The sequence below is a fragment of the Drosophila hydei genome, unplaced genomic scaffold (assembly GCF_003285905.1).
Source record: "Drosophila hydei strain 15085-1641.00,03,60 unplaced genomic scaffold, DhydRS2 tig00008122-arrow-pilon, whole genome shotgun sequence".
NCBI lineage: Eukaryota > Metazoa > Arthropoda > Insecta > Diptera > Drosophilidae > Drosophila > Drosophila hydei.
In genome coordinates this window covers 1,879,679-1,893,850 of record NW_022045833.1, presented here as the reverse complement: position 1 = coordinate 1,893,850, position 14,172 = coordinate 1,879,679, and the positions used below count along the sequence as shown (strand labels likewise).

The 14,172-nt window shown below is 34.4% G+C and overlaps 4 protein-coding genes and 3 long non-coding RNA genes across 12 annotated transcripts in view; 4 read left to right on the top strand and 3 right to left on the bottom strand.

Annotated features, from left to right (window-relative positions):
- The window catches only part of LOC111605706 (potassium channel subfamily T member 2), a 148,810-nt gene that overhangs the window by 91,815 nt on the left and 42,823 nt on the right, over positions 1–14,172 (top strand). The gene's annotated exons all lie outside the window — the stretch shown is intronic.
- LOC115483356 lies at positions 66–2,482 on the bottom strand. Of its 2 annotated transcripts, none has more exons than XR_003944321.1 (3): positions 1,872–2,482; positions 1,719–1,809; positions 66–80 (listed from the first exon to the last, which is right to left on the bottom strand). It is a non-coding gene; the product is annotated as an uncharacterized LOC115483356 (long non-coding RNA). The 2 variants fall into 2 exon arrangements; XR_003944320.1 differs by lacking the exon at positions 66–80 and adding an exon at positions 1,254–1,438 and having other exon boundaries at positions 1,872–2,478.
- LOC111592433 lies at positions 4,161–4,969 on the top strand. Its single transcript, XM_023304620.2, has 2 exons — positions 4,161–4,637; positions 4,693–4,969. The coding sequence occupies exon 1, from the start codon at positions 4,281–4,283 to the stop codon at positions 4,404–4,406; it is 126 nt and encodes a 41-aa protein (XP_023160388.1). The 5' UTR covers positions 4,161–4,280; the 3' UTR covers positions 4,407–4,637; positions 4,693–4,969.
- On the top strand, positions 4,884–5,267 carry LOC111592426. The gene has a single exon (XM_023304609.2). It carries the CDS (start codon positions 4,905–4,907, stop codon positions 5,073–5,075), a length of 171 nt encoding a protein of 56 aa, XP_023160377.1. The 5' UTR covers positions 4,884–4,904; the 3' UTR covers positions 5,076–5,267.
- LOC111592400 (DNA ligase 1) lies at positions 5,629–6,447 on the bottom strand. The gene has a single exon (XM_023304579.2). The coding sequence runs from the start codon at positions 6,268–6,270 to the stop codon at positions 5,866–5,868; it is 405 nt and encodes a 134-aa protein (XP_023160347.2). The 5' UTR covers positions 6,271–6,447; the 3' UTR covers positions 5,629–5,865.
- On the top strand, positions 9,084–9,866 carry LOC111592457. The gene is made up of 3 exons (XR_002750956.2): positions 9,084–9,318; positions 9,405–9,456; positions 9,640–9,866. It is a non-coding gene; the product is annotated as an uncharacterized LOC111592457 (long non-coding RNA).
- On the bottom strand, positions 10,434–12,021 carry LOC111592454. Its single transcript, XR_002750955.2, has 4 exons — positions 11,881–12,021; positions 11,493–11,819; positions 10,787–11,428; positions 10,434–10,718 (listed from the first exon to the last, which is right to left on the bottom strand). It is a non-coding gene; the product is annotated as an uncharacterized LOC111592454 (long non-coding RNA).

Below are 14,172 nucleotides of genomic sequence, written 5' to 3'. Positions count from 1 at the left end.
AATTAACAAAGTGTGCACAGTGTCTGACGCTCTCTCCACGAGCTAATGATGATGCAAAGTGTTTGGTTTCTTCAAATACCCTGTGGTTGAGATGAGTGAGATGATGAACTGTGATGAACTAGCAAAAGTGATTTAATTTTATAGAAATTACAAAATAGTTGATTTGCATAATTTTCCTTAATATTTGTTTTTAAAGCGCGTTAATTTAGAAACACAAAGCTTAAGGAATTAATGTGTTCAGTAAATATTTATTATAATTATTTAATTTATAGTAAGGTCAATAAAATTTTTTAAAAATATTAATGATTGTCTAAATTAAATTAAAATAACTCAATAATTTCTCAAAAATATATTTTACTTAGAAATAATTCACTAAGTCCATTTTCCAGGACATCTCATGCGCTGTGCATGTTGTATTGAGTTTTCTCATTCTACCTCTCCTCCTCTCTCTCTCTTTCTCCATCTATCTCTTTCGTTTGCTTTGTTTTACTTGCCGTCTGGGACACGATTGGTAATTACTTGTGGGAGAGCCGCATTGTATTTCGATTGGTATTGGCACAGACGCTGCCATCGACGCGACAATGTCTTAAGTAAATTTATGTAAATTTCGATTAATTTATTTTTTGACACAATCTTCCCACAGCCGCGCACTCATTGTTCGACTGCCTCATTAAGTGGCGGAGCCGAGCCTTGTCATTAGGCAAAAATAACTGTGGTCTAATTGAACGGAAGCCCATTCGCTGTCTGTTGCTGACAAACGTAATACGTATTTAACGCCCGATTGCAGCCAGATCAATCAATGTCCAACAAATTTTCCATTTTTCCGACTACGGCTTTTTAGCCAATTGATTTGCTGCCAGCTGCTATGTGGCTAACTGAATGAAGTGTGTTGCTCTCTCTCACTCTCCCTCTCTATTTATCTGTTTTGTTGGTTTCGAATGACGCACAGAAATTGCATTGGGGCATTGGGCTGAAATTTCCTTCCGCTCATTTCCGTTTTGGTTTCTTCTAAACTTTTCAGCATTTTAAAGATGCCCAAAATAAAATTTCGCTCTTCATATTTCAATTTCCGGTCTGCAACACACATTTGGCAAGCAGCTGCCCAGCTCTGCTAGTTCTTTACTACTCTAAATGTCTCTCACTCTCTTTCTATCCTTGCTATTATTCTGCATCTCTTTCTATCGGTCTCTTGTTGTAGAATGCTTAAATTTGATTGATGCTGCCGGAAGTTAATTTTACTTTGCTGCTTGCTCTGTGTGCCCCGAAGCGCATATGTCATTTAGATTTGGCTTTCAAATACCCTGTCTAACTGGCTTAAGCCGAGTCAAAGAGGCTTATCAGGTGGAATCATTTTGATGCTGTTATCGATTTTGATTTTTGACTGATGACTGATGATGATGATTTTTGACACAGAAAAATCGCATTTTTACTAGAAAATCTATGATAAACATATATCCTTAATTATTTTAAGTTGCATAAAAATATGTATATATTTCTATGTATATATATATATTTCTATATGTATATTGTCAAGTTAGGAATATTTAACAATTTTCTAGCTGCGTAGAAGCTGATCTATGGCTATTAATATAATCAATATACATTTTTTATTATATATATATTTTTTTAATTATATAAATGCTTGGCAGACTTAAGTATAAAACAAAAAAAATTGTAAAACCCGTAGAAATTTGTATAAATAAATTACATAAACTTACTTAAAGTCGATTCAACTTTTGGTCTTTCTTTTTTGCCTTGAACATATTAAAATAGGTTCGATTAAGAAACGTAGCTCCTTTATAAACATCTCTAAAAGTGCATTAAAAATGTATTATAAATTAAAAATATTATAAAATTGCTTAATCACATACCTACCACATCCAACACTGGGTATCTTTAAGTCTATACAATTTATATTGCAGCATATCCAATCTGATTTGTATTTATGTTTAGCTTTTGGCTTTTTGCATGCGCATTTTGTATATACATATATCCATGTACGTATGCTGGTGCACTAACGACTTTGGATGACAGCAGCTCCCAAAATTGCAAGCCACACACACAGACACAGACACACACACAGAGTTGTAAACTCATGCACAGTGCTTAAATCAAAAATGCTTTACGCTCTCAATTCTGTTGCATAATTCATGCTGCTTCCAAACCAAATGCAACTCAACAACAACAAAAACAACAACAACAACAATAAATGAAATGCTTTGTTTCCTCTGACTGAAATGGTAAATTATGCGAACAACAATCAACAAAACGCGCGCGCGTCGAAAACAACATTTGAAAAATTCCAAATTTTAAATTGCGGCTAACGACAAAAAAAAAACTGAAATTAAAATGAAAAATCGAAATAATATCAAAATAAAAATATAATAACTCGCCTGCTTCGCTGTACACTGCATTCCGAAATCCTCTGCTTACCCCTCTCGCCACACCCTTCACGTTAGCCGCCCACCCCTGCCCATTGCAGAATGTCAATGTTCTTCTTTCGCTTGCATAATCTCCAGCGCGCCGAGGAGAACAAACGGAAGAAGCGCGCCGAACAGCAGCGTCAACAGCAGCGCCAGCGGCGCGGCGCCAAGGTCTTCAAATGTGTCAGCGATTCCACTGGCCACCTGACCCTGGCGCCCTCCCGGCTATTCGAACGGACGCCAATGAGTCCATCCGACAGTCTCGACGAGATTGCGCTGCAGATACCAAGGTGAGTTAACATTGAGTGCCAGCAAGACCTGCCCGAAGCTATGAGGCTGTGTGTGCGTGTGTATATGTGGGGGTTGTGTGTTATGAGTACATTGTTGAAGCACAACAAAACTCAAACATACACCCACACACACACACAGCACAACTCGGTTACTCGTGTGCAATTGAACAACTTTTTGCCTTGTGCGACCTGTGATTGTTTTGCTTTACCTCTGCCCTGGGGCCGGGCAGCTAACCAAACTGGCAAACACACACAGTGGCTCACAATCGTCTGCAGACAAGCATCATTTGTGCCCTGGATTATATAACATAATATAAAGTATATAACCAAGTCGTTATTCCATTGTATAATGTACGTTACAAGCTGTTAACGTGATTCGTTATGAGACTTGAAAAACTTTCATGGCTAAGCTGAATACCAAATGCTCTAAGAACGAAAAGATATGATATGGGATATGAGTGAGAATATATATGATAAATATATATATATTCTATAAATATATTTATTATTAAAGGCCATTCTATAACCCAAATAGCCTAACAAACAAAAGCTTTTGATGCAGCATATTTTAATCTTATTTTAGACTCTAAAATAAATATAAGGATAAATCAAAATTTAATAAATTTATTTATTTTAAACTAAATAATTATATTCATATATCAAAATTTAATAAATTAATTTATTTCAAGCAATTTTCAATATAAATAGAATGTGCAATTAAAATTGATTAAATTTATTTTTAAATTTAATGCGCATTTAAAATTTAATATCGATTAAATTCATTGCAGAATCTTTTGTTTAAGCTTCTTAAAAGCTTTTCAACAGCACATGCTGTCAATGAATTTATTATTTATGCGACATACAATTTATAAATAATTTATGAGCCAACAAATTTGATGAGCTGAGAAACAAGCGTAAATTCAATTCAAAATCCTTTGATAAAGTCAATTTTTTAACACTAACTAATTGAATATTTTATAAAAATTCCATTTTTATTTATAAATTTAATGTGAGAAAAGTTAAGCAATAACAAAATTCTAATTAAGGGTATTCGCTGCAGCGACTTGTTGCATTTATTCTTGATTCAATGCTTAATTTCGAGCTCTTGAACGGAAGTCTTTTCGGTATGTGTGGCGCTTAGTGCACGGAACAGACGCAACTTGTGACATCTTGATGTGCCACAATTGTCAAATGAAATTATAATGTGACCCAGAAAAGGAAAAGAAACGAGGCAATAGCTGATGGCAACAGTTTGATATGAACATTTATAAATAAGTGCGCTGAGGGACCTTTCGAGATGTCGCCATTTAAGATTTAATGACGACTTTGTAGGGCCTGTTTCTACTTGCTAGTTAAGCGAAAGAATGCCAGAAATTGTCATGCAAAGTAGGCTTTGGCCTTTAGACATTCACATTTGAGCTGAGGAGCTACGGGGTCTTTAAATATATTTAGTTTACTCAACTCGACTACACGCAGCAAATCTTTTGCATAAATTCCAACAAAATTATAGAGTAAATTGAACAGATTTCGGCAATAGCTTAGTTTAGTATCCAAATTCACTTCAAAGATGCATATGTGGTGTGAGCGCATCTCAGCGACATTAGGCGGCATTTTGGTTGGCCTATGGTATGGCAAGACTTTCCCTGCAGAGCAGAAAAAGGCGGACGACTCCCAGAAATCAAAAAAGAAGTAGAGCCCGATCTGTTGGCGTTTTTGGCGAACTCTTGGCATAGCTTGCGTGTATCGAGGCATAATTATTGAGATCAAAAATCATTTTTGACCTAGGAACAATTCAGCAAAATCAAAACGAAAGTTTGGCTCTAAGACATATTAGAACTATAAATATGAGTGTGTAAAGCTAACACACGCGGCGTGAGGCAAGGCAAGGCACATTAAGTGACGGCTAAAGTTCCCAGAAATAATGGTAAAGAGATTCGGCATACGGTGGTTTCAATAATCGATTGCTGATTATTTCATAGGCTCGCTAGGAGAAACCAAATAAATTGTGCAGAATCTTCGAAATAGTGAAAATATAAATGGGGTAACGTTTGGTCGGATCACATGGGCCGGGCAAATAACATCTGTCAAACAATTTATATATATATAGCTCGACGAGCTAACTTGGATATTCAGTTCTACCCTTCAAGAGTCGAAACAACATTTAAACATCATTTATCCAGTATAAATAAATATGCCAGAGATGCGACGATCTTCCTGTAGACCACAGCCATCGTTGCTCTCCCGCTTGAATTGTAAGCCATGTAATCGTGTTCTGTTCTTCATGGCTGGGGTGGGAGTTGGTGTCATTTACTTGCGGAATAAGGACCAGCTGGATGAACAAGAGAAGTCTGAGAAAAAGTGACTGAGCATTAAGAACCGAACCGAACGAAAAGTAAGCTCGCTTTTGGTTGCATATGCAAGCCCAGTTAGTGAAGAATGGGACACGAGTACATAGTTTATTTATTATTTATACTGTTTTAAATACTGATCAGATGCAAAATTTAAGTAATACTGTTAATTTAAATAAACAAATTCCATTTTTAAAAATGAAAAATTGACTTATTTCTAAAAGCTGGGGAGAGAAAATGTAAAATGCAATTTATCTGAATAAAAATTATTTAATGAGCGAGAATAAGTTCGTTAATTTAAAGGATATTTTTCTAATTATATAAATTTAAAGAATATTTTCCCAATTTAAAAATGGTGTGATGAAATAAATCGATCAAATAAATTTATATTTTAATTTTTAATCCACATTTTAATACTCCATAAATATAATTACAATAGCCTTCAAATACATTATCTAACAAAAACTCCCTCGCACCATCTAATACCCAAATAAAAATTTCCCATATTAGTTATTATAAATTATCGAATATATATATATATTAATTTTAAATTAGAAAATTAGCATGTTGGTCTTTTAATTTTGCACATAAATTCCTTTAATTAGAATGCACTTTAAATTTAAACTTTTTTTGTAAACTATTAATTTGGAGTCACACAGTTAGTGTAGGCGTACCCTGTACCGCCATTATATTTTTTCCCTTCGTTTCCATCTTTTTAAGTTGAAAAACCGTAACGGTGGTTCTCAATTTTGGCTTTTGTTAGTTTTTGCTTTTTAGGTTGAATTTGGAAGGTGATGGCTCGCCTTATTTCTTCTGATCTTTTTCCTGTTCCTTGGCCTTCTTCTCTTTCTCTTTTTTCTCTTTCTCCTGCTGTTCTTTGGCCTTCTTTTCATTTTCCTTTTTCTCCTTCTCTTGTCTTTCCTTTTCAGCCTTCTCCTTTTTCTCCCGTTCCTTTCTCTCTTTTTCCTTTTGTTTGGGATCTTTGTTCGCTTCCTCTTGAGCCTTTCTAGCGTCCTCTTTAATTTTATCGAATACTAGCCCGATGCCAGCACCAACAATGAAGAAAAACAATCTATTGCAGGCCGTACAGTTGAGCTTCGAGAAGAGCGTCGGTGGTGGCCGACACGTCGGACGTAGCGACGGTGGCGGCCTACATGATGGATTTGGGCAACCCGAGGGTCGCTGTGATCCGCCATCCTTGTTACACATTCGCGGGCTGGCTCCAAAGATAAATCACAAAAAGAATTCAAAAGAAAAGAGGAATAAAAAGTAAATAAAAAGAAATCAAATAGTCAAAAAACAGGAAAATTTTGAACAGTATTACGAAAAGTTTGTGTGTATGACTGCCTGAAAATAGTTTTGTCGACTGACCCTGACACAAATAGCCGAACGGAAAAACAGCCTGCTGTCAACCCAGTTGGCCCACACACAAACATCACTTATATTCGGTTTCGGACTGTCGTAGGGTTGTTTCTGATAACTTGATAAATTACTAAACTTAAGTATTTTTTCTAAGATATTCCATTTCTAAAACTTTTTTAAGCTCCCATTAAACTTATCTTGAAGCTTTGCAAATATTTTGTGGCTTATCAGCAGCTTTAAGTTCTTCTTTCTCGCTTTGTTTGTTTTCCAAGCTTTAACTATAACTATATATATATATATATATATATATATATATATATATATATATATATATATATATATATATATATATATATATATATATATATATGTATCAGTGATCAAAAGAAAAGCTAATGATAGAACCTGAAAATAGTTAAATAACTTTTTACTTTGGTCTAATACAATTAATACAATATTTTTAAAATATTTTATCAAAGCAAAAATAATATTTTTAAAATATATTAATTTAAAAAATTTAAAAATACCTATTATTATTATATATATATTTTCCATAATTTTGTATCAATGCATATAATTTTTTTTATATATTGATTTTTTTATTATAAATGATATTATTAAAATGAATGGCAAGTCCCATACAGTATATAGCATACAGGAAGACAGAGTTGATTTTGTCCGTCTGTCTGTCTGTCCATCTGTTTGTCTGCCCGTCCGACCGTATAGCATGTATACTCCAGTTCAGAATGACAAGTTGTGTACATATCGCTAACCGTCTCTGTTCGCTCTGCTTCTAATAGAACTCCAAATGAGTGCAAATTCTCACTCAAAAAAGGTTCAGCAGCTCTGCTGGCGTCGCCTTTTGAGTGACTTTTGGGTATAAAAGGGCGCAGCTGCGCTGTGGGCGATCAGTCAAGTTTATGACCTGGACTGGGTCAGTCGTTGTGTTCAGTGCAAGTGGTGAATAAATTTAAGTTTTTTTTTTTGTTAAATTGTATAAGTTTAAATAATTTGTATTTAGTTAATAAATATTGTATTTGTTTAAATATATTGGTTAAATAAATATTTAATTGTTTAAATGTTAAAAATATATAAATGTTAGTATTTTAGTTACTCTTAACTATTATTAATAAACACCAATTGTTATTATAATAATGAAGTTCGTCATAATGTTCATTGGCGATAATGATAATTCGGAAAAAGATCATATATGTTTTCGTGATTATTTTTGTAATGCTAATTAAGTTAAGAGCATACTGGGTATAAGAGTATGCTGACTTGTTCTCTTTTTAAATTGTTAAGTTAAGTGCGCTTGGTGTTTATCAGAGGCAGAGAGTCTCTTCTCACATATATGTACATATATTTATAATTTAATTACTTGTAAATATCATTAACGATAATGATATATGATTTTTCATGTCATGCAAATTAAGTTATGATTCAATTGCTGCCCATGTTCTCTTGTAGCCTTGTTCTCTTTAAAATTTTTAATTGCTAAACTTACTGTTATTATAATCTCTTCTCTTAATTTTCACTGTGACTATATTTTTTTTTTGCGCATATATATTAAATATTTACATATATATCTATATATATTTGTATTTAAAAAATATTTAAAAACTCTTGTAAATGTATTATGAATATAATGCTTTGGAAAATATTAAAATCCGCAGATAGGACTGGGTTCAGGGTATCTCCCAGTTGGGACCTCGACTAGAACTTTTTTAATTGTTTAATTTTAATACTATAATTTGAATACATTTGTTTAAATTATTAAAATACATCTGACCACGAAAGAGCGATACTCTTTTCGATGACAGTAATTATGTATATTTATACATAACTTAACAATATTTTTTAAGTGCTGATATGCTTATTAAGATGTGTTCAGGCATCATTAGAATTACTCAGCGTGAAAATAATTAAGACAATCTTAACGAAATTCTGGTTATTGATACGCAACAAACATTGGGACTTTAGTGGCCAGGCAAATCGTCGTTAAGTTTAAATGTTGCAGATTGAATTGGAATACTTTTCAAAAATTTGTTTAGCTGCCAAGCAGGCATTGTAATAAATTTCAGTATGGTATTTTAAGGGCTAGAAACAAAATTCTAAAAAATTTGCTTTCTTTTTATAAGTTTTTTTAAAAATTTTTAAATGGATTTCACTTGGGCGGTAACCTTGTTTTTGGGTTGTGTGGTCGGCTTTGTAGTTGGACTACATTCATAAGCTGTAAAGAAAGATGGAAATGGATACCAGACCAGACGACATGTGATCTAATTCCCTAAATATGTTTGAAGGTGCCTGAGGAGATCTATTTGAATAACAATTTTCGGCTAATGGTATTGCAGATCAGATGGCAGGGCCCACAATATTTTGGACAAACATTAAATGTAAATCGTAATGCCCTAACCTTCCGATAAATAAATATATTTTTTTTTTTAATATAAAAAGTGGTTGAAAAGTTGCCCTTTTCGTATATTTAAGATTATATCTATCTATTGTCTGTGTTATTTATAGTCGAGATATGCCTTTCTTTATATTGAAAGAATTTCAAGTTATTTGCAGTCAGTCACTCAGTCAATCAAGATTGATTCTCCATGTGTTTTTTTGTGCGATCAGCATGCCTAGAAACGTGTACTTAACGAGCAGCCCCAAGGCATAGAATCAGTCTTAAAAAGTGTTTCATAACTATAATATCGTTCTCTACTGAACATTATTTTCTTCGAGTTTCTAAATTTTCCAATTATTAAAAGTGTTGAAGGTATCAGATGAAAAATGGAGTTTGATTGGGTAATCAGCTTACTTGTGGGCTGCGTTGTTGGTTATTTAATTGGCTTACATTATTAAGGTTACGGTAAAGCCAGCAGAGGAAAAATAAGTAAATGGAATAAGGTAATTTTTAGTGAACAAGTAGACTTTGCTTTCAGTAAACTATATGTTTATTTATTTATGCCTTCCTGTCTCATATTCTCTCAAAGGGTTGACGACGTTGCTCACTTTCAAATTGTGTTGTGTAAGCTCAGTTTTTCTGTAAGTTTCAAGAAATTGTAAAAAATATATATAAATATAAATATATATATATATAAATAAATATCTAAAAATATATATATAAATATATATCTAAAAATATATAAAAATATATATATAAATATTTTTATATATAAATATATTTAAATAAATATAAATAAATATATGTAAATATATATATTCAAGATCAGAGGACGCTCGATGATGAGTCATATCATATCGTACGGTTTGGGCTTGATAACGGGTTTGATGCTGTGTAAACGTTGTGGCCCACCCTAGCAACAAAATTTTTCATGTTGCAATGGGAGGAACGAAATCTTTGCGTGCAGTGAATACAATAGACCATGAGCTTTGTATGAAATGGATATTTAAAATATAACCAGCAAACATGTTAATAAATTATTAACCATAAATTGCGTTTTGAAGTCAATGATTGCTAGAGGGAGGTGCGACTTAAGGCTTTGCAGCATGCAGCAGCTTTGACGTAGATCCTTTAGCTTGGAGACTGGTACTAAGTCAACGATTTAGCTACATTTGTAATGTATTCACAACTCTAGCAGTAAATTGCATGTTTCCGATCCATCTATTTATACCGTATTTAGCCATCTCTAGCAGCAAAGGGTTTAAATATAATCCTACCTATATTATATTCGGCCAGAGAACTGGCAATTATGCAACATTCACAAACATTCCAGATCCTCCATATTTATACCGTATTAACAAAACCCCCAGCCATCTCTAGCAGCCAATTCTATTCAGCCGGAGAACTAAATTCTATTCACAAACTCCATCTCAGCTGCGCAGCTCCAGCAGCAGATACTATATCCATATTAATACCGTATTTACAAAAACTCCAGTCATCCAAAGAGTATATAGTCCTATAGAAATTCTATTCAGACGGAACTATCTGTGACGCATTTTTAAAAACCCAGCTGCCTCACTCTGGCAACCCACATCGTAATAATTACAAAGAGCAACGATTTCTTTTCGCAATTGTTTTTATTTTTGGCTTAGTTTATCAACGTTTTCTTCTGCATCTTGATCGCCTGTAGCAATATACGACGCCCACCACGAAGCCGACGAAAAATGAGACAATCATTGTCTCGTGCCTTGTTAGATTGATAATTCTTGCATACAAGCTCGTACTAAAGGTATAAAAGATGTGGGAAAGTACAAATTCGAGGCCATTTCAGCACGATTCGACAGTTTTCGTTGAGCCAATGCCAATGCCAATGCAAGACAGAGCCGATGCAATTTTAAAAGCGCTGTAAGACAGACACAAAGTTAATGTTAGGCAAATCGCATACCGGAATATTCATGCCCATATACTTACATAATTTTTTGCAACTAGATAGCCGACAACGCCACCGAGCACAAACGATCCTAAATGCGTGACCATTTTTCAAGCCAAATGTGGAACAAAAATTTGGAAAAAAAATGTATGACAATTTTATTAAATTGTTTTGAATTCTGAAGTGAAATGAGAAATGTCTCTGAAGCATTGGCAGTGACGAACGAAAGCCTGCTGTGATTGAGTAAGGAAACTGTGCTTAAGGCTGACGTATTCCAGAATGCGCCGACTGGCAACTCAGTTTCTTTTTGTATGGCAAATTTCGCATAGAGAACGCAAATGCGCGTAATCGCGGCGGTAATCAAACGGGAAATCTATTTTGAAATTGTGAATTGGGGCAGTGACAAGCTAAAGTCTACTGCGATCCAATAGGTGAGCTGAGCCGAAGCTACAGCCTAGGATTGCCGTTTTTCTGGAGTCGCTGAGCGCCGAACTTCGACCGTCGACTGTGCGTTACTTTTGAATTGCAAATTTCGCATACAAGTGTGTACGCAATTGAGTAAAGAAATAGGAAAGGTTATTTTAGGAACTATTTTAGACAAACGCAAAACTTTCGATTTTCGATTTGTGATTGACTTTTGAGCCAATATCATTGCAAAACTTCGAGCCATGCCAATTCCAAAACTGTAAGAAGTCAAAATTATTTTGGTTAGCCAGACTTAATACCGAAAGATTCATATACACTTACATAATTTACTGCAATCGCGAATACGACAATGCCATCGACGCAACCAAATTAGGAATTAATTCCGAAAAAGATTTAGTTATTTGTAGTTAGTTTGACTGTAGACTTGAAATGTGAACTGAAAGAGAAATGACTCAAGCTGGGGCATCGACAAACAAAAGCCTGCTGCGCTTGAGAGTAGGCGAACTAAACCGAACTAGAGTTTTGAATTTAGATTTAATGCCGGCATCTCCCAGCAGACGTAAACCAATTTCGATTGTCTGCGATTTTCTGAGATCGATTCGAGACTGACAATTTCTGAGCCAACACAGAGTCATTTCAATCCTCGCGCTGTAAACAATCAATGCAGTTGTTAGGAAAATCTAAAGTCCGAATATTTCTATATATTTACATTAATTTTTGCGACCAGATAGCCGACGACGCCGCCGAGCACAAACGTTCCCAAGCTCAAATACATGGTCCTAACGAATTCTGAAATTAATTTTGAGAAAGGCTAATGTTATTTTTAATTTAGGCTCGAGACTTGAACTGAACTGGCAAGCATCGGTAGCTAGGGCACTTGCAAACGAGATTGACTAGCTAAGCTAAGCCTACGCTAGAGGAGAATTGACTTAAAGTTTAATGCGCCCCGTTTCCCAGCTGACGGCGACCGTTATCAACAAATTTCGATTGTCTTCGCTTTCGAACCTCAATCTATTCTTGGCGAGCAGGACAATAAAATACCTGGCCCAGCTGAGTGCAAGTTTGGCAACTTGTTTTCCCACAGCAGCAGCTGGCGAAAACTTTTACATTTATGGTCCCAAGGTGTAAGGGCATTTAGGCAGTCGACTCTGACTGCTTGCTATTTTTTGCTTGTTTTTTTATTTGAATTTTGCATTAACTTTAAGTTTACCTTTTGGCCTAATGGCCAAGTCAATTAACCTGTGCATAATTATGTAAAGAGAGTGCGGGCGCGTGGGCCACAAGTGTTTGTTAATTAGAATGAAAAGTTTGTTTTGCTTGAATAAAATTATTGCAAAATAGTTTACACACACACATGTGTGTGTGCATTATGTAGGTGGTATTTGTACCTTTCATTATGATTGATTATCGGGTCTGCGGTAAATGATATGATGCCGCCCATGGGCCGTTTAACAAATGATTGAGGCGTGGCACGTTTCCGCATCAAAATGAGTTAGTTTCGTGTGCCAAGCTGTCAGCATAGCCGCATTTTAATCAGCCACAGATATATACACACGCACACATACACCTATAGGCACCCACACACATCTGATAAATATTTCATGATTTTCGCCTTAAGAGATGCTCGAGTGGGTTTTGGCATAACTTAGATGGGGTTTTATCTGAATACAAACAAAGGGCAAAACATAACCAGAGTGAACCCAAAAAGTCTGCTGGTTTGGTAATTGAATGAATGCTCCTCGTGCTCGCTTGGCGCAGGTTAAAGGATAAGCGCCTGCGAGATTGCCTACAAAACGTAATGTTAGCTGCCAGACCAAATGATTGATGGCATTGTCAAGCCGAGCCAAAGGTTAAATTGTTTGCCCATGCTACCCAAACTACGTTTGCTTAACACATATAGCTGTATATATATGTAGTTGAGACACACATTTGTAAAGCCAACAACAGGTATGCACTTCTGAGTGCTTTTGGCCACAAATTGAAGCCTTATTGATTAGAGCCATCCTGCCCTAGCAGCTAGCAAAGTGCTAACATGCATAGTACATCTATATTATATATTTCATTTGGGCATTAAACCCTTCTCTTACTCGGCATCAGCAGCAGTGAAGGAAGCATTGAGCTCTGAACTTATCTCTGATTTGAGGTTTAAAGCTTATTTTAATTAGTTTGTTGAGGAATTAAAAGATTTTGTAAGGAATCTGTATTAAATATTTTTTAAATGTATATTTGTTTATATATAATATTTCTTAATATTTATTCTTATGTTAAAGAAATTCAATTTAAAAATAAAGTTTTCTTAGTATAGCTACTTGTTTTGATTTTTTTTAATATTTAACATTTATAATAATTATACAGAACAATTTAGTAATATAAATAAATATAATTATATATAAAAGTTGAATATTTTCTAGTATTGTGTCACACGAGTTAAAAATTGTATTATAATATATATATTTATTATATATAATTAAAAAATATATTATATAAGTTATAAATTAATTCCACTCCTTTCTGAAGTTCACGTGGCGTATACTTAATATCTTGAATATTTTATATTACTTGATATTAATACAATTGTTTTATTTATTTACTACATTTCTATTATATGAAATACTTAAGCAAAATATTTATTTAATATATTTTATTTTTATTTTTTTTCTTTTTTTTATCATTTTCAACTTTGATATTTTTCTTATTTATCTGCAAACGATTTGAATTTATGTTGCTCCCATTTATTAAAGCCATAAGCGAAGCTTTTGGCTAACAGCCGCCACGCTCTTTCGCTGTTAACAGTCGCTCTTGGCCGATGAGCTTTCACTCAGCTGCATGCTCTTATGGCTCTCTCTTTCTCTCTGCCTCTGTGTGTTTCTCTTTAGGCGAAATATAAACAAATGCCTTGCCGGCTTTTGGCGCCATTTGGCAGAAGCAGCTGTTTCTTATTTTGTAGCCCACCACGCGTCGAATGCCTGTGGTGAGTTTGTGGGCTCATCGTGACCAAGTC

What these genes read in the sequence shown, in the direction of transcription:
- LOC111592400 (XM_023304579.2), bottom strand. Translation starts at nt 6,270, where the DNA reads ATGTGTAACAAGGATGGCGGATCACAGCGACCCTCGGGTTGCCCAAAT.
- LOC111592433 (XM_023304620.2), top strand. Translation starts at nt 4,281, where the DNA reads ATGCATATGTGGTGTGAGCGCATCTCAGCGACATTAGGCGGCATTTTG.
- LOC111592426 (XM_023304609.2), top strand. Translation starts at nt 4,905, where the DNA reads ATGCCAGAGATGCGACGATCTTCCTGTAGACCACAGCCATCGTTGCTC.